The sequence below is a fragment of the Oncorhynchus gorbuscha genome, linkage group LG21 (assembly GCF_021184085.1).
Source record: "Oncorhynchus gorbuscha isolate QuinsamMale2020 ecotype Even-year linkage group LG21, OgorEven_v1.0, whole genome shotgun sequence".
NCBI classification, from domain to species: Eukaryota; Metazoa; Chordata; class Actinopteri; order Salmoniformes; family Salmonidae; genus Oncorhynchus; species Oncorhynchus gorbuscha.
In genome coordinates, this window is record NC_060193.1 from 47,183,444 (window position 1) to 47,201,549 (window position 18,106).

Sequence of the window (18,106 nt, forward strand, 5' to 3'; positions counted from 1 at the left end):
ACAGAAACCCAGCCTAAAACCCCAAACAGCAAACAATGCTGTTAAAACTGTTAAAACGTTTGGGGCTTGTAACGTCTGCATGTTGGTTGCCACGCTGTTTACCCGACCTTGCCATGACAGTGATTTTTAACTGAGAACACAAAAAGGAACTTCCTGATTTTCAAAATAAAAGCCTTCTGTCTTCTGCACTTGTTGACACAGAATGTCACACAAACACATATTCAAAAACACCTGTTCACACACAAAATGGTATTTAAAAAACAATTAGTAACAGTATACCATCATATCTTTTAGCATTATTCCAAATCCCATTATGTTACACTAAAGATATTCTGTATAATAATAGCCTGGAATTACAGCCTGTGCTGAAGGTATCCTTCAGTATTATAAACTATAAAAATAGAGTCGCACACTCCATATATAAACTCCCAGTCATTTATTGGGTAAATCACCAACGTTTCGGCATCACTGTGCCTTCTTCAGGGTGAATTTACTTTTTATAGTTTATTCGCCGTTACTCTGGGTATGTGCCAGCTCACGTTTTTTTATTCTGTTTTTTACCTTTCAGTATTATGAAAACATTGTGTTCAAATGGTGAGCACACAACTCCACTTACTTGCTCGCCTTCATACTGAAAAATAGTACCAATCTTGAGCACTTGAATTGACATTCTTTGGCATTACCATTCTTTTTATTAAATACAATAAAAACATTAAGAAAATACAGAAATTCAGCAGGGACAATTATTTGCTCTAAATGTAAACGAAAGATGACGTTAACCTACAACCTCTCATAGCATGCCTGTGTAGCACATCAATACATGATCTCCAACTACGCACACAATTTTAGAGAAAAACAGACATGATTTTTGGTTTAATCCAGCTCCATCATAGCCTTGAATATGCTAATTATTCAACAACAGATTCAAGCAGACACAAGGACAGTATCTGTATGAGTCTCTCAAACTCACCACTAAACTAAACAAAACAAAACAATAAACCCAATCCAAAACAAATTCCACTTGAGAGCAGAGGGCATCTTCAGAAGTAGCAGCCAAAGGTGACAGCCACTCCTCATCCATGTTGTTCTCCATTCCCTCTTTTACGATGCCCTGCCCTCCATCTGTTTGTTATCCTTTTATGTCCTCTCCTCCCCTCTATTCTCCTCATCAAAACTCCTCTGTGGGTCGTATCCAGCTGGCAGGAACCCACTGTGGCTCATCCTGAGCCCTCCTCACAGCCCTCAGTAGCTGAACACATGAGTCTTGCAGCCCGTCGTTCACCATCACAGAGTCAAAGAACTGGCAGTAGTGAGACTCCATCTTCCTGGCTGCCTCCTCCATCTCCTGGAAGTCTTCCTCCTGTTGGGAACAGAATAACATGACAGTTGGTTACTATCCTAACTATGGCATGATGGTCAGTATTTCAACCAATTGATCACCATGGGGATGGCGTATTATTACCAGGTTTCTTTGGAAAAAGAGGTTCAAATCTTGAGAGACTTCCTGGTCAATTAAAACATTGAGAATTGATAATAAAACCACAGGAGTGCTTACTTTGAAAGGTCTGTTATCATAGTAATTGGTGGTGATCTGAGCGTCCTTTCTGGTCTCCTTCATGCGTTCTGCGGTGGGCGGCTTCACATAGATAATGTAGGCCTTAAGCTCATGTGTCCTCACTGACTGGATGGCCTGGAAGGGGACAGTCATCATACACGGGTCAATTGAGAACTAATTCTCAGTTACAATGAAGACATGGCCAAGATGCAACTGAGGTCAACACAGAGCTAACTCCACAATAGGGCCAAGTCAATGATGAAGCCCCACTGATAAGAACGCCAGCAGGACTCACATGAGGCTCGATGTCGATGACACAGATCCTTCCACTGTTCAAAACATCCTTCACAGCATCACGACTAGTGCCGTAGAAATGATCTTTGTACTCCCCGTATTCCAGAAACCTGTTGTTTTTTATAAACGCAACACAAAACCCTGGCTTATAATCAGGTGGTCCACATCAAATGTTATTAACTTACTCAATCCTCTTTGTCCCCATTAGGACATAAGGCCACGAGTCACATTCATGTTGTGACAGTTGATTTAACAAGATGTGTTCGTGAAAGTAAAGTGAGCAGCTGTTACTCAATGAGTACCTACCTGTTGTTGTAAACCATGTTCTCAAACAGTTCCCTGTTGATGAAGTGATATTCTTTACCAGACTCCTCATAGCTCCTCGCGGCTCGTGTTGTGTCTGGAGGAAGAAGGGAAAATATGTCAGATGACATCACCAGAAGACAAGACGTCATATAAGACCTTGATTGTATCCATGTCAACAATGGAAGTCAGTCAAGTAGGCCACTCAGGTAGGTGTACTCACGAGGCACTGCCCCTTGAAAGGTCACTGGGTTGATTTTGATTAACCGTCTGCGAAGTTCGTTGACTCCAACGCCAGAGGGACCTGAGAGAGAAGGACACACTTGTGAGGTCACGGTCATGTCATCACACATATTCTGTGTCAATACAAGCAGAGGCACACTGTACATGTACAAAAACAGTAACACAACATGTGTCATATTGTCTCTGCATTATTGGCCACAAAACCATATACACAATAGTACGTATTCATGACAGTCAATACATATCTGAATCTTTTGCCAATCTATTTGTGTTGCTGGTTAGTGCCGGACTGGTGTCTTACCCACGAGGGCAACCAGGCGGTGTTTGTCCTGCGGGTTGCGCTGGTATCGTACCACCTCTTCGTATGGGTTGTTGAGGGCATTGTAGCTGCTGCGTGTGTAGAAGGACTGCTGACTGGAGCCTGTGCTTAGGGACTGGCGCCGACACAGACGCAGGCTACGTCTGAACCCAGTTAGATAGATCCCCTCGATGTTAGTGCTGAACTCACCCTCCTCTAGGAGCGGGGGGAACAGGGAGGGGGAGAGCATGAGAATGGGATGAATGTGCATGTCACTAGACATGGTGTTGGAGTTGATTCTAATTGAGATCAAAGGAGAGCTCAGTAGAGCAGGTCATGCTCACCTTCTCTTAGCTCCTCTCACATTTCAAATTGGAATTCAGAAATGATTGTGATAAAGAAAACAAGGTTATAGTTGAGTGATACTGTATTTTGTATAGGCTGCATGATCAACTAACTTCAACAAAGACTTACCTACCAGATTCAAAAGCATCCTCATCTGTTAGAAAATAGAAGAAGAAAAACATTCATAAAATAATCCACCAAAGTCATTTTACAGTAAACAAATGAGTGAAACAATATGATTTATTGTAGAGGAAATTAGGGAAATCTTACCAGCTTCAACACACTTTTCATCAATCAGGTCTTCCTCTGAAAGAGTAAAGTATGACAGGCAATGGTGTAAAATACTTAAAAGTACTACTTAAGTAGTATACCCCCATTTTTGGGGGTATCTGTACTCTACTATTAATATTTTTGACCACTTTTACTTCACTACATTCCCAAAGAAAAGTATGTACTTTTTACTCCATACATTTTCCCCGACATCCAAAAGTACTAGTAGAATGCTTAGTATGACAGTAAAACGGTCAAATTCTCTCACTTATCAAGAGAACATCCCTGGTCATCCCTACTGCCTCTGATCTGGCAGACTCACTAAACACATGCTTCGTTTGTAAATAATGTGTGAGTTGGAGAATGCCCCTGGCTATCCATAAATAAATAAAAAACTAGAAAATATGGCCATCTGCTTTGCTTAATATAAGGAATTTGAAATGATTTATACTTGCACTTTTGATACTTAAGTATATTTTAGCAATTACATTTACTTTTGATACTTAAGTATATTTAAAACCAAATACTTTTACTCAAGTAGTATTTTACTGGGTGACTTTCACTTTTAATTGAGTCATTTTCTATTAAGGTATCTTTACTTTTACTCAAGTAAGACAATTGGGTACTTTTTTCACCACTGATGACAGGTCAGTGCAAAGTCAATAATGATATACACTATATACAGTGGGGCAAAAAAGTATTTAGTCAGCCACCAATTGTGCAAGTTCTCCCACTTAAAAATATGAGAGAGGCCTGTAATTTTCATCATAGGTACACTTAAACTATGACAGACAAAATTAGAAGAAAAAAAAATCCAGAAAATCACATTGTAGGATTTTTAAATGAATTTATTTGCAAATTATGGTGGAAAATAAAAATAGTCTGTCCTCTATAGCAAAACTCCCTACCAAGTTCCAAACTTCCTCTGGAAGAAATGTCAGCTCAATAAGTGTTCATCAGGAGTTTCATGAAATTAGTTTCCAAGGTGGAGCAGCCGCACACAAGCCTAAGATCACCATGCGCCAAGTGTTGGCTGTAAAGCTCGCCGCCATTGGACTCTGGAGCAGTGGAAACGCGTTCTCTGACAGACAAATCTGGGTTTGACGGATGCCAGGAGAATGCTACCTGCTCCAATGTATTGTGCAACCTGTAAAGTTTGGTGGAGGAGGAAGAATGGTCTGGGGCTGTTTTACATGGTACGGCCTAGGCCCCTTAGTTCCAGTGAAGGGAAATCTTAACGCTACAGCATACAATGACATTCTAGATGGTTCTGTGCTTCCAACTTTGTGGCAACAGTTTGGAGAAGGCCCTTTCTTGTTTCAGCACTACAATGCCCCCGTGCAGAAAGCCAGGTCCATACAGAAATGGTTGTTCAAGATCGGTGTGGAAGAACTTGACTGGCTTGCACAGAGCCCTGACCTCAACCCCATCGAACACCTTTGGGATGAATTGGAACGCCGACTGCGAGCCAGGCCTAATCGGCCAACATCAATGCCCGACCTCACTCAAGCTCTTGTGGCTGAATGGAATCAAGTCCCCGCAGCAATGTTCCAACATCTAGTGGAAAGCCTTCCCAGAAGAGTGGAGGCTGTTATAGCAGCAATGAGGGGACCAACTCCATATTAATGCCCATGATTTTGACAAGCAGGTGTCCACATATTGTTACACTACATGACTAAAAGTAACTGCCCCTCATTGAAAACTAGCACTTTAAAAAAGGATCATAGTTCTTACCTTCATTCACAGTGCTCACTTCAGGTAAGCAAGAGGATTAAGATAATTGTCATTTGTTATTGTTATGGATATACAGTAATACTTGTTACCAGCTGCTTATAATTTGGTGTAAAAGAGTTGAAAAGCCAGACATAAAGGTGAGACTGTACTCTACTCACAGGGTTTGATGCAGGTGTGCGGCTGGTAGGGCTGAGACCACCAAAACTCTTTCTGTTTCCTCCTGAGCAGGTTGGTGGAGGGGATAAGGCCAGCACAGGCCGAGGTGCTGGGTAGTTTCTTGGCCTGCCACCAGAGGGAGTCTGACTGGTCCACGATCTCCAGCAGGTCTCCCTTCCTGAAGTCCATACCTGCCTCAGCGCAGGGGATGGCCGGGTCCTGCTGGGGACTGTAGTCTGCCATGGCACGCACATACAGCTGGGACACCAGGAGACACAATACACCAGACAACAAGACACAAGGACAATGCAATGAAAAAGATCTTTACTACAACACCGAAGACAGGAACTGAGCCATAGGTTTTCTTGGGAATAGTAACCTCCTATTGTCAAGAGAAAGACTTAGGTTTTGGTGCCATTATGGTTCAATGAGCTTACATGACTTGTCTGATACTGTTACTAGGGAAGGGTAGGTCGGTAAACATGCCATTACTCACTATCGTCTGGTTGTTGACTGGTCTATCTGTGATGGGAACCACTTTGAACATGAGGGTGCCTTGAGACCGGGCCTGTGGGTTCAAAGACAGATAAACACACGATGTACATCACTGGTGGATGAAGGCTTTACTACAGACACCATCTGTGTTGACTGTGTGAAATGTGTGGATATTTGTGCAGCCAAGCAGTGTTCTGCTGGTAGACTCACCAGTCTCTCAATGACCTGCTCAGGCTCCAGGCCATTTACAGAGTAACCATTCACCTCTGTGATCCTGTCCCCTGCATGTAGCAGACCTGGGGAGATAGGGGAGAGGGGGCACACATGAGTAAATAGAAACAGATTAAAGAGAGAGAGAGTTAGTGTGTGATAGAGAGAGGTGGTCTCACCGCTGCGGTCTGCAAGTCCTCCATGGATCACCCGTGCCACAAAGATCTCCCCTGTTATCCCATTTCGCTTTATCGTGGCTCCCTAAGAGAGAGAGACAGAAAGGGGACATGAATCCAGGGTTAAAACATTGTCCTGTAGCTCTCACACATAGTGAGCACCAAAAGTATTGGGATTTTGAAGAATGTTAAGTTGCTTTGGCTCTGTACTCCAGCACGTTGGATTTAAATGATGCAATGGTTATAAGGTTAAAGTGCAGACTGTCAGCTTTAATTTGCAGATGCACAAATATCATACACCCCCCAGAAAACCTCCACTGTTGTTGCAATGGTGAGAGGTTTGCATGTTTTGGGAGTATGATATTTGTGCGTCTAACTTCCTCACTCATCATTATTCACGATTCATTCAGGATTATCCGTAATCATGGCAGCATCCACATGAATTTAGAAGTGTTTAAAAACATTATAAAAGTGACTCCAAAATGACACAACACATTATTTACCATTCTTTCTAAATAATCTGAAACACAAACAAAACAACAGGAAATGCATCCAACACATGTGTAGACCCGCAAGCTTGATGTAGCCATTGTGTGCTATGAATATGGGACCAAATACTTTTTACCACTTTAATACACAAGTGAATGTACAAAAAGTGCTGTAATTTCTAAATAGTTCACCAGATATGGATGAAAATACCCTCAAATTAAAGCTGACAGTCCGCACTTTAACCTCCTAGTCATTGTATCATTTCAAATCCAAAGTGCTGGAGTACAAAGCCAAAACAACAAAAAATGTGTCACTGTCCAAATACTCTTGGAGTTCACTGTGTACAGAGATTCATCACTGGGTTGGAACAGCAACAATCACACATTTGGCCTATTTCAGGTTATGGAGGGGGTCATGAGATATGAGATGAAGACATCATGAGTCCAAAGGGAATAATGGACATGCTTTATTTACAATTACAAAATGAAATCATGTGAAAATAAGAGATGACATTCGGGAAACACAGAGTTTGCATGAAACACAGATGGACGGCTTGAGGATGGAAACGCAACACTGGGCATAGCCAACACATCACAATTGCGGGATGAATGGTGGGCGACATGATGGTGACGAAGATAACAGAAGAAAGGATAAATGCCTTTTGAAGCCGAGGTCTCTGAGGGAATCTTGAGGAGAGGACCATTCCCTGAAGCAGAGGAATAGAAGGTCTCCTGGAGACATGAGAGCACCACTGTCCTCCTGGCTGGTTCACTTCCTCTTCTTCTTCCCCTGGCTGGAGCTGGAGCAGCAGCCAGTCTTGTTGTGGTTGGGGGCGAGCGGAGCAGGCGGTGGAGTTGTTGAGAGGCTGTTGTAGAGGTGGGGTTTCTGGAACTGGGGTTCCACATGCTTCTTTTGAGATGTGGGGGAAGCACCAACATGCTTTCTGGGAGACATGGGCGGAACCCTGGTCTTCAACCCTGCCTTGGGTGACCCATTGCAGGCTGGGGACTGAGGCTGAGAGATCTTCCCCTGGGATGTGGATATGCCGTCCATAGAGCCAGTGAAGGAGCTGGAGGAGGAGGAGGAGATGGAGGAAGAGGAGGACAGGGAGCATACTCTGGACTGGTGTGAAAGGGATGTCTGAGTCTTCAAGCTGCTGGCTGTGTGTTCTTGTTCGCTGGCTGATATGTTGACAGGTGGAATACCGCTGCTGGTTCCTCTATGTGGTTCCGGTGTATCTGCTACCGCCCTGCTGGCAGCGGTGAGTGTCTGCAATCTGCTCACCACCTGGGCCAGCAGCGTCAGGGCCTGGGCATTCTCCTGGACACTCTCAGACATGCGCTCTGTGGCGGCAGCCATCTTCTGCCCTAGCAGCCAGACGTCATTGGTGCTGCGCTCCATAGAGCTAGCAGCCTCCTCCACCGTGGACCTCAACTCATCCAGGCTCTCCTGCTTAGCCAGCTCCACAGGGGGGTCGCGAGGCATCTCATCTATCCGCCGATGCTGCATGGGGCTGGGGGGAGCCGTGCGGATCCGGGATCTGATGCTGTAGCTCCGGAACCGCGGAGGCGTTCCGGGGGGATGGTGGTATGCAGCCATGCAGGGAGGGGTGAGAGTCCAGGGCTGGAGGGGTGGAGCGTGGTGTGGGAGAGGGGACAGGGTGTTGGCTGACTCTCTGTCTAGCTCCTTGATCACATTATCTCCAGAAGCAAGGAGGAGAGAGGTTGGAAAAATGTAATCTATTAGCCTGAATAAGAGTAGAAGTTCCATTGTGTTGTATTATAATGTCCTGAACTGATATGTATTGCAGTGTACAGCACTGTACTACTCATGGCAGTAGATACAGTATTGAATCATATAGTTTGCAGGGCCTTTTCAACTGTAGTTTGTTCTTACCAATCAGGACAGAGTTACAGACTGAGGGGGCAGAGCGATTAAGACCTTCTTCTTTCCAGAGTGCATCAGTCTGGCACATTCTACAGTTACTCATTGGCTTAAACCGTGGTGGAGGGCGGGGCTTGGCCAGGGGTGGTGGACCTGCAGAAGATAGCAACTCAGCTGGTGGGTAGCCGACTCTCCTTGTGCTGGGCATGACTGGTCGTTCCCCGGGCACTACGGCCCCCAGAGCCCTCACACCGTGCCAGGGGCCCTCCGCCACCCTGACCCCACCGTGGATCAGCCTTCGGCGGGTCATCTTCCTCAGGGTATCCCAGCGACTGCGGATCCCCCCTCCTGAGCTCCTCTTTCAGGGGGAGAGACAGGGCTAGACAAGATTACCTCTGTCTGAGACCATAGATACCTCTATAGCCCTGAAATAGGGATCTGGGTACACAGGGTACTGCTGAAACTGTCTGCCACCAGGATTGGATTTAGATTTGTTCCAAACAGTTTCCAAAAGAGGTCGCAATGTCAGATGTGGATGGGTAGGAGCTTCCAAGTATATACAGCTTAATAACTATAGGAACATTTTTGGGGTCAAATTGAGTGACTGGAAATTGTATATTTCAGTATCCTAAACTGACACATCGTGACACTAATCATAAGCCATCCTGGAATGTTGAAGTATTAAAACCATCTCTACTACGATTACTCTGATTGAAATCATCTGTCACACAATTTAACAATCAAACGAATGACATGTTATGAAAGCATCATCTGCCCTTTCTTACAGCTTCCGTCAGGTCCTCAGGAGTTGCTGCTTTGTACTCGGTGTGCATAAAACACAACCTTTCTGTAACCTTGCATGGGGGGAAAAGTGTGAAAGTACTAAAAGTGTGTTTTTGGTATCCACGTTTGAAAATAGCAAGGTGTAAAAGATTGCACCCTTGATGATACTTTTAATCTAGTATTCTTTTGTGGTTGCTTTAAGCCTTCCTCCTTAAAAACAAACAGTTGTATCCAATCCATGACTCACCAGCTGCTGCTTGTTCTTCACCAGACAGACAATCCTCATGGCCTCCTCATCGTCAGGGAGGTTGTCAGGGATAGGAGGCAGCACAGGGTCATAATCCTTCTGGGCCACCATATCATGGGTTGATATCAGAGCCTAGGACAGAGCACAACTATTAAGTCAATTGATTCATTTAGGTCGGACTCAACACACATAAATAACGCACACAACCCAGAAGAACTTAGTTACAACAACAACGGACACAAAGTTTAGGATCATAGGAGCCCTTTTTGCCTCAGGATCTCTCACCTGGAGGTGTGGTCCCCTGAGGAGACTGTAAAGCTCCCTGGCCTCAGCAGAAGTGTTCGGAACTGTTCTCATGTCAGTCAGAATCTAGAAGAGAAGCAGAAAGACGGGTTGAGTGGACACAGGACAGGACTGACACCACTGACAAGCCAATGAGGGAAGAGGGCAAAGCAGTAGAGGGAAAGGTCCTACCTGTTGGATGAGCTGTGTTGTGTACGGTAGGAAGGGAGCAGGAGGCTCTCTCTGGTGTTGCCGCAGACACTCATGCACCTGGAGACCCGAGAGAAAGTAGAGATGAAGTGAAACACAGCCTTTCTAAACCCCAGATGAGAGTATATCACAGACTAGACTCCCAGACTAACTTTGAGCAGGGAGTTGAGCCAGGGGGCGTTGAGGAGGCTGTATAGGAGCTCTGCCCCGTTGATTTCCTTATTGATGGAATGTTTTACCTCCTCCACCACGTCAGACAGGATCTGCCTTAGCCCTGGAGGACAACACCAACATAATCATAAAGATAAATAGCAATAGGATTATCACAACATACAGGAGAGAAGTGCATTGCCATCAGCTAGAGGTTGAGAGAGAAGCTGGTTCCTATTTCTGACCATGGTCACTCAGTCTAGGGGACGACATCACCACCTCGGCTTCCACAGTCTGCCTCATGGGGATCACCCAGCACTGACCGCTGGAAATTCACCCCAACCCAGACCTTGGAAAGAGAGAAATGAAATAAAAATATATTCTTTGCTTAGTAGTTAATCTAAAAGCTGAATGATAACATCTAATCTTCTTACACATTTTCGATAACAATAACGTAACATTAATCCAGATTAATAAGACTCTGACCTCTATATACATAGTCATCAGTTCCTGCTATGATGGATGTCAACAGGGTGTTAATAACTTCCCAGGTAAAAACAGCCTCCACTGTCACACGTTAAAAACCCTAAGGGTAACTTAATGCCCTGTGTGTGAAATAAACTCAGGGTTCAAAAGTCAATGGCCCACTTAAGCAGTCTCTTCTAATTCCGTATTCTACGTGCTACCATGTCCCTGTGTCGGTCAACATCACCCATTCAACAGAAAGACAAAACAATACTGGTGATGTAGTGTTACATCTTAAAACAGAAGTATGGGGATTTTTTTAAATCCTGAAAACTAGAAGAGCCCAATTCCACCTCCTCAACAGTCAGAGTGAGAGTCTACTGTATCTGGGCTCGGAGCCAACTGTAAAAGACTTAACACATTCCTGCGTGCTCACTACTTACCTCTGTGGTCTCTTTTCTTCCAGTCCCTTTGACTCGCTTCCTCAATCCTTAATTACTTAGCTCCAGAGGAGGATTTGTCCTCTGTGTAATACAATTTACCAATTTTTGCCACAGAGTGAGAGTCCCCAGGGAATTCGCTGGTAACAGGTCTGTGTTTTTACTACGTAGTGAACTGGAAAGAAAGAAGAGAAGAGTGTAATCCTCTCTCTATCCCAGTTAATCCTGGGCAAGTGAATTGTCTCTCTCTTGCCGGAAGTGACAGAAGCGTGTCGAACCTGCTGCTGGCCTGTCCAAGGCTATCCTACAGCTCTGCTCCCAAAGCTTCTTAACTCTTTCTGCTTTTAAAACCCACCAGACCGTGGCCTGATAAAGCTAGTGTCCTAAATGGCACCCTATTCCCGATACAGTGTATTACTTTTGACCAGAGCCCTATGGGCCCTGGAGGGCTCTGGTCAAGAGTTGTGCCCTATATAGGGAATAGAGTGCATTTTGGGACGCATCCATGGCCACACAGCTGCTCTGTGTTGAATAGAGGGAAAAGAGGGGATACCCCACAGTGTGTAATTAAACACATCACTGTACTGAGCTCCCAACAGCTGGAGGAGATAGGGAACAGAGCATGATGATGATTAAGTCATTATATACTGTAGTACCCGACTACACATTCTGCTTCTCTAACCATACAAATGAAAATGTAAGTCTGTCGCACACTCATCTCCAAACACAATCAGAAACTGGTTGTCGATGGTGATCTATGAAGTAATCTGCCAGGGAAAAAATATGATTTCATGTTGAGGACAATACAGAATATATTTTAGAGATCAACTTTAACCTAAGATTATCTTGAGGCGCTGTAAAAAGCTTTGGCTTTAAAATTCTTATTTTTGCATTGTCATTAATTTACCCCCCCTCTGTCTAGCTTTTTAGGTATAGAAATAGGACAAAGCTTAGAGGATTATCAGCAGCACCACAGATATTTACAAAACAGTAACCTTTGACCTCTAACGTGACTGTTAAAACCAAAGCATTATTATTACGTTTATTTGTCAGGGATCATGTACAACATGCTCCTGCACCAGATTTAGCTAGATAACAAATTGTCATCTGTATATAGCAATATATATATAGCAATATATATATATATATATATATATATACAAACATACACACACAGTAGCAGTCAAAAGTTTGGACACACCTACTCATTCCAGGGTTTTTCTTCATGTTTACTATTTTCTACATTGTAGAATAATGGTGAAGACATCAAACTATGAAATAACACTTACGGAATCATGTAGTAACCAAAAAAGTGTTAAACAAATCTAAATATATTTTATATTCTTCAAAGTAGCCATAAAGTAGCCTTGATGAAAGCTTTGCACTCATGGCATTCTCTCAACCAGCTTCATGAGGAATGTTTTTCCAAAAGTCTTGAAGGAGTTCCCACTTATGCTGAGCACTTTGTTGGCTGCTTTTCCTTCACTCTGCAGTCCAACTCCTCCAAAACCATCTCAACGGAGTTGAGGTCGGGTGATTGTGGAAGCCATGTCATCTGATGCAGCACTACATCACACTTCTTCTGGGTCAAATAGCCTTTACACAGCCTGGAGGTGTGTTTTGGGTCATGGTGCTGTTGAAAAACAAATGATAGACCCACTAAGCGCAAACCAGATGGGATGTTGTATCGCTGCAGAATGATGTGGTAGCCATGCTGGTTAAGTGTGCCTTGAATTCTAAATAAATCACTGACAGTGTCACCAGCAAAGCACCCCCACACCCACCAAGGACCACCGCACCACCTTCCACCTTGTCACACACCACATCTGTTGGATTGTGTTGTGTGACAAAACTGCACATTTTAGAGTGGCCTTTTATAGTCAAGACTTGTCTTTTTAACATAAAATGTTCTTGTTGTACTGTATGTGTGTTTATAGTTTTGTTTAATGTTGTGTTAGTGTATGTACGTTGTTTTGTCTGAAGCGTTGTTCCCCCTGCTGCTATTGGACCAGGTCTCTCTTGGAAAAGAGATGTTATCTCAATGAGAAAAACCTGTATAAATAAAGGTAAAATAAAACATTTAAAATTTAAATTGTCCCCAGCACAAGGTACACCTGTGTAATGATCATGCTGTTTAATCAGCTTCTTGATATGCCACAACTGCCAGGTGGGTGCATTATCTGGGCAAAGGAGAAATGCTCACTAACAGGGATGCACAACAGTGGGTTGAGTCACTGACATGATCTCCTGTCCGGGTTCGCGCCGTAGGGGAGATCTTTGTGGGTTATACTCGGCCATGTGTCAGGATAGTAAATTGGTGGTCTGAAAATATCACTCTAGTGGTGTGGGGGCTGTGCTTTGGCAAAGTGGGTGGGGTTATATCCTGCCTGGTTGGCCATATCCGGGGGTACTGTCGGACGGGACCACAGTGTCTCCCGAACCCTCCTGTCTCAGCCTCCAGTATTTATGCTGCTATAGTTTATGTGTCGGGGGGCTAGGATAAGTCTGTTACATCTGGAGTATTTCTCCTGTCTTATCCAGTGTCCTGTGTGAATTTAAGTATGCTCTCTCTAACTCTCTTTCTCTTTTCTCTCAGAGGCTCGGAACCCTAGGATCATGCCTCAGGACTACCTGGCCTGATGACTCCTTGCTGTCCCCAGTCCACCTGTTTGTGTTGCTGCTCCAGATTCAACTGTTCTGCCTGCGGCTATGGAACCCTGACCTGTTCACCGGACGTGCTACCTTGTCCCAGACCTGCTGTTTTCGACTCTTTCTCTCTACCACACCTACTCTCTCTAACTCTGAATGATCGGCTATGAAAAGCCAACTGACATTTACTCCTGAGGTGCTGACCTGGTGCACCCTCTACAACCACTGTGATTATTATTATTTGACCCTGCTTGCCCCCGGTGATGCTTTGTGCAGACCTCACTACCCTCTGGAGAGCCTTACGGTTGTGGGCGGAGCAGTTGCCGTACCAGGCGGTGATACAGCCCGACAGGATGCTCTCGATTGTGCATCTGTAGAAGTTTGTGAGTGCTTTTTGGTGACAAGCCGAATTTCTTCAGCCTCCTGAGGTTGAAGAGGAGCTGCTGCGCCTTCTTCACGACGCTGTCTGTGTAGGTAGACCAATTCAGTTTTTCCGTGATGTGTACGCCGAGGAACTTAAAACTTACTACCCTCTCCACTACTGTCCCGTCGATGTGGATAGGGGGGTGCTCCCTCTGCTGTTTCCTTAAGTCCACGATCATCTCCGTTGTTTTGTTGACATTGAGTGTGAGGTTATTTTCCTGACACCACACTCAGAGGGCCCTCACCTCCTCCCTGTAGGCCGTCTCGTCGCTGTTGGTAATCAAGCCTACCACTGTAGTGTCGTCCGCAAACTTGATGATTGAGTTGGAGGCGTGTATGGCCACGCAGTCGTGGGTGAACAGGGGGTACAGGAGAGGGCTCAGAACGCACCCTTGTGGGGCCCCAATGTTGAGGATCAGCGGGGTGGAGATGTTGTTACCTACCCTCACCACCTGGGGGCGTCCCATCAGGAAGTCCAGTACACAGTTGCACAGGGCGGGGTCGACAGAGTCCCGCAGGTTTTGGTTGCGGGCCGTGTCAGTGGCACTGTATTGTCCTCAAAGCGGGCAAAAAAGTTATTTAGTCTGTCTGGGAGCAAGACATCCTGGTCCGCGATGGGGATGGTTTTCTTTTTGTAATCCGTGATTGACGGATCACTTAAACATCTGTGATGCAGAGGATTGTTTCCTCCAGCTTTTTTTCCCACGTTGTGGAAAAAGCACAGATAAATCTCGGCAGCTTGTTTTTTCTTCATACTCAAAAATACTCTTCAGTGCCACTGGACAGGTCTCCCCGAGAGACCTGAAGTATGAAGTAAGAGCTGGCCAGCTTTGCAGGAGACGATCGACAGCTGGATGAAGAGAGAGCCATCCGTGTGCAAACATGTCGCAGAATTTCACGCCACTCAATTTCAACAAAGACAAGAAAATGCATGCAGTTCCTCTCTTCGGGATACAGATACCGAGAAGTGGCTGTAGATCTTTTTATTTTATTTTTATTTTTTATTTCACCTTTATTTAACCAGGTAGGCTAGTTGAGAACAAGTTCTCATTTGCAACTGCGACCTGGCCAAGATAAAGCATAGCAGTGTGAACAGACAACACGGAGTTACACATGGAGTAAACAATTAACAAGTCAATAACACAGTAGAAAAAAAAGAAAAAAAAGGGGATTCTATATACAATGTGTGTAAAAGGCATGAGGAGGTAGGCGAATAATTACAATATTGCAGATTATCACTGGAGTGATAAATGATCAGATGATCATGTACAGGTAGAGATATTGGTGTGCAAAAGAGCAGAAAAGTAAATAAATAAAAACTGTGGTAATGAGGTAGGTGAAAATGGGTGGGCTATTTACCAATAGATTATGTACAGCTGCAGCGATCGGTTAGCTGCTCAGATAGCTGATGTTTGAAGTTGGTGAGGGACATAAAAGTCTCCAACTTCAGCGATTTTTGCAATTCGTTCCAGTCACAGGCAGCAGAGAACTGGAACGAAAGGCGGCCAAATGAGGTGTTGGCTTTAGGGATGATCAGTGAGATACACCTGCTGGAGCGCGTGCTACGGGTGGGTGTTGCCATCGTGACCAGTGAACTGAGATAAGGCGGAGCTTTACCTAGCATGGCCTTGTAGATGACCTGGAGCCAGTGGGTCTGGCGACGAATATGTAGCGAGGGCCAGCCGACTAGAGCATACAAGTCGCAGTGGTGGGTGGTATAAGATGCTTTAGTAACAAAACGGATGGCACTGTGATAAACTGCATCCAGTTTGCGGAGTAGAGTGTTGGAAGCTATTTTGTAGATGACATCTCCGAAGTCGAGGACCGGTAGGATAGTCAGTTTTACGAGGGTAAGTTTGGCGGCGTGAGTGAAGGATGCTTTGTTGCGGAATAGAAAGCCGACTATAGATTTGATTTTAGATTGGAGATGTTTGATATGAGTCTGGAAGGAGAGTTTACAGCCTAGCCAGACACCTAGGTACTTATAGATGTCCACATATTCTAGGTCGGAACCATCCAGGGTGGTGATGCTAGTCGGGCGTGCGGGTGCAGGCAGCGAATGGTTGAAAAGCATGCATTTGGTTTTACTAGCGTTTAAGAGCAGTTGGAGGCCATGGAAGGAGTGTTGTATGGCATTGAAGCTCGTGGCCAAGGAGCTATTGAAATTCAAATATTTAAAAAAATAATTTAAAAGTGTGATGTGTAAATCGACAAAAAAAGTGTGTGCAATGTGTGTCTATGCCATCGGGTTAGCTAGAACCAGTTTTAAAGTTTTAGGATTAATGGTTATAATAGCTATTGGAATTTGAACATTTTGATTTGTCACTATGTTGACAGTCCCTAACTGCTGTTGGTGGACGTAAGGAAAATTGCAGGCTAATATCCATCGAATATCCAACCTGAATCTGTCTTTACTAGGTCGAATAATGCACCGATATTGCTAGCACCTTTAGCTAGCGTGGCCATCTTGTGCATTTCTGTGGATGCATGCCGAGTAAGGTCATTCTCCCTAATGGCCAATTGAGAATTCTCGACGGCATAAAGTACACAAACCTTTGGTCGAGTCACCACTGAAGGGCTTAACCAACGTCTTTTTTGCCTCCCATTGTTTGTTGTAGACGCAAAGTCTTTTCTTTTTTGCAGATTTTATCATATTTCCTTGATATGCCAAACCGACCGAACAACAACAGAAATTACTTTTCAAGAATTGGCGCGTTTACGCTATACTGTGATTGGATAAATATACGGGACAAGGGAGGTCCTGTATGGACAAACTAATTAAGCCCAATATAAGTGACATCCGGCTAATAAGGGACAGTTGGCAACCCTAGCACACACCTCAAGTAGCCTAGCTCATAGCCTATCCCATAGGCCTATATGTTTTGATACGTTTTATATAACAACTAAAGTGGCCAAATAACTTAAAATTAAGCACATTCATCTGTTTTGCAACCGGTGGAGCATCCTGGCATCCATAGACGGCGTATGAGTTTCAAGTTTAGGGAAGGTAGTTTTCACCATAAAAATGTACCTTTATAATATAGAATTACATGCATAATTGCATTTACTAATTGATTGAATTTTGGAACATTTGTGTTTATAGCCTACTGCAGTGTGTTCATTGCTGTGCCTCCACTGTGAAGAAATAGCCTAATAGCTTATCAACTTTTAAAGCTAAACATTCTGATCTATTGCATTAGTCTCAGTCTCATTGCTTTTACACATTTTATATGCGAGTGGTTGCATTAATTAATTTGGGATCTATTGCAACCCACAACTGTCCCAGAGTATGTTTGGAATATTCAGTTCTTGCACAGAAGGACAAGGTGACCAATAGAATAGATCAACTTTTATACTATGGGGGATAGTACATTGACATAGGCTAGTGCTTTTGCTGTTCGTTAGGCCTATTCATCTTGTTGGCTGACGAAAAGTAAATGTGGACAGTTCTTCTAAAATCTTCAATATGCGCCTTGGAATTCGATAAGAGGGACGGGTGCAGTTGCGTCCCAGATGTGTCTGTCTTCACTTGTAGCCTGTGAGAAGGACCCGATCATGTGACAGGCATTGGCTAATAAGAATTGAGATATGGGAGTGAGAGGTGCTTTGGAAGCATGGCAGCCAGTAGAAGGAATTATAATTGTTATATTCAGGCCAAGGGCACAAAAGGCATGGATTTTTTTAGGGGGCATTATGGCCACACACAAGGGGGATGCCTATCATGACTTCCGCCGAAGTCGGTCCCTCTCGGTGTTTGGCGGTCGATGTCATAATAATACTTTTGTCAAGTATACTCCCTCCCCGGCCTCTAGGTCATCAGGCTGCTGATTATCACGAATACCTGTCACAATCGTCATGCGCACCAGCACCTCATGACACTCACCTGGACTCCATCACCTCCTTGATTATCTTCCCTACATCTGTCACTCCCCTTGGTTTTTCCCTCAGGTGTTATTGACTCTGTTTTCATGTCGGTGCGTTGCTTGAGTGTCGTGTTTATTTATT

The 18,106-nt window shown here is 44.3% G+C and overlaps 1 protein-coding gene across 1 annotated transcript; it reads right to left on the minus strand.

Moving 5' to 3' along the window:
• Nucleotides 1-663: 663 nt before the first annotated feature.
• LOC124008507 (MAGUK p55 subfamily member 4-like) lies at nucleotides 664-11,299 on the minus strand. The gene is made up of 20 exons (XM_046319825.1): nucleotides 11,033-11,299; nucleotides 10,370-10,473; nucleotides 10,127-10,248; nucleotides 9,957-10,034; nucleotides 9,768-9,851; nucleotides 9,483-9,614; nucleotides 6,083-6,164; nucleotides 5,904-5,989; nucleotides 5,695-5,766; nucleotides 5,201-5,456; nucleotides 5,043-5,060; nucleotides 3,309-3,344; nucleotides 3,172-3,192; nucleotides 3,038-3,052; nucleotides 2,697-2,909; nucleotides 2,376-2,456; nucleotides 2,156-2,249; nucleotides 1,851-1,959; nucleotides 1,556-1,690; nucleotides 664-1,360 (listed from the first exon to the last, which is right to left on the minus strand). The coding sequence occupies exons 2-20, from the start codon at nucleotides 10,425-10,427 to the stop codon at nucleotides 1,169-1,171; spliced, it is 1,884 nt and encodes a 627-aa protein (XP_046175781.1). The 5' UTR covers nucleotides 10,428-10,473; nucleotides 11,033-11,299; the 3' UTR covers nucleotides 664-1,168.
• Nucleotides 11,300-18,106: the final 6,807 nt, after the last annotated feature.

Bases quoted from the DNA above. Each gene is read 5' to 3' on its own strand.
- LOC124008507 (XM_046319825.1), bottom strand. From the start codon at position 10,427: ATGAGGCAGACTGTGGAAGCCGAGGTGGTGATGTCGTCCCCTAGACTG. The intron at 9,615-9,767 runs GTGAGAGATCCT...GCTCTGTCCTAG, and splicing joins TCAGGGGACCACACCTCCAG to GCTCTGATATCAACCCATGA. The intron at 1,691-1,850 runs GTGAGTCCTGCT...GTCCCCTTCCAG, and splicing joins TCATCGACATCGAGCCTCAT to GCCATCCAGTCAGTGAGGAC.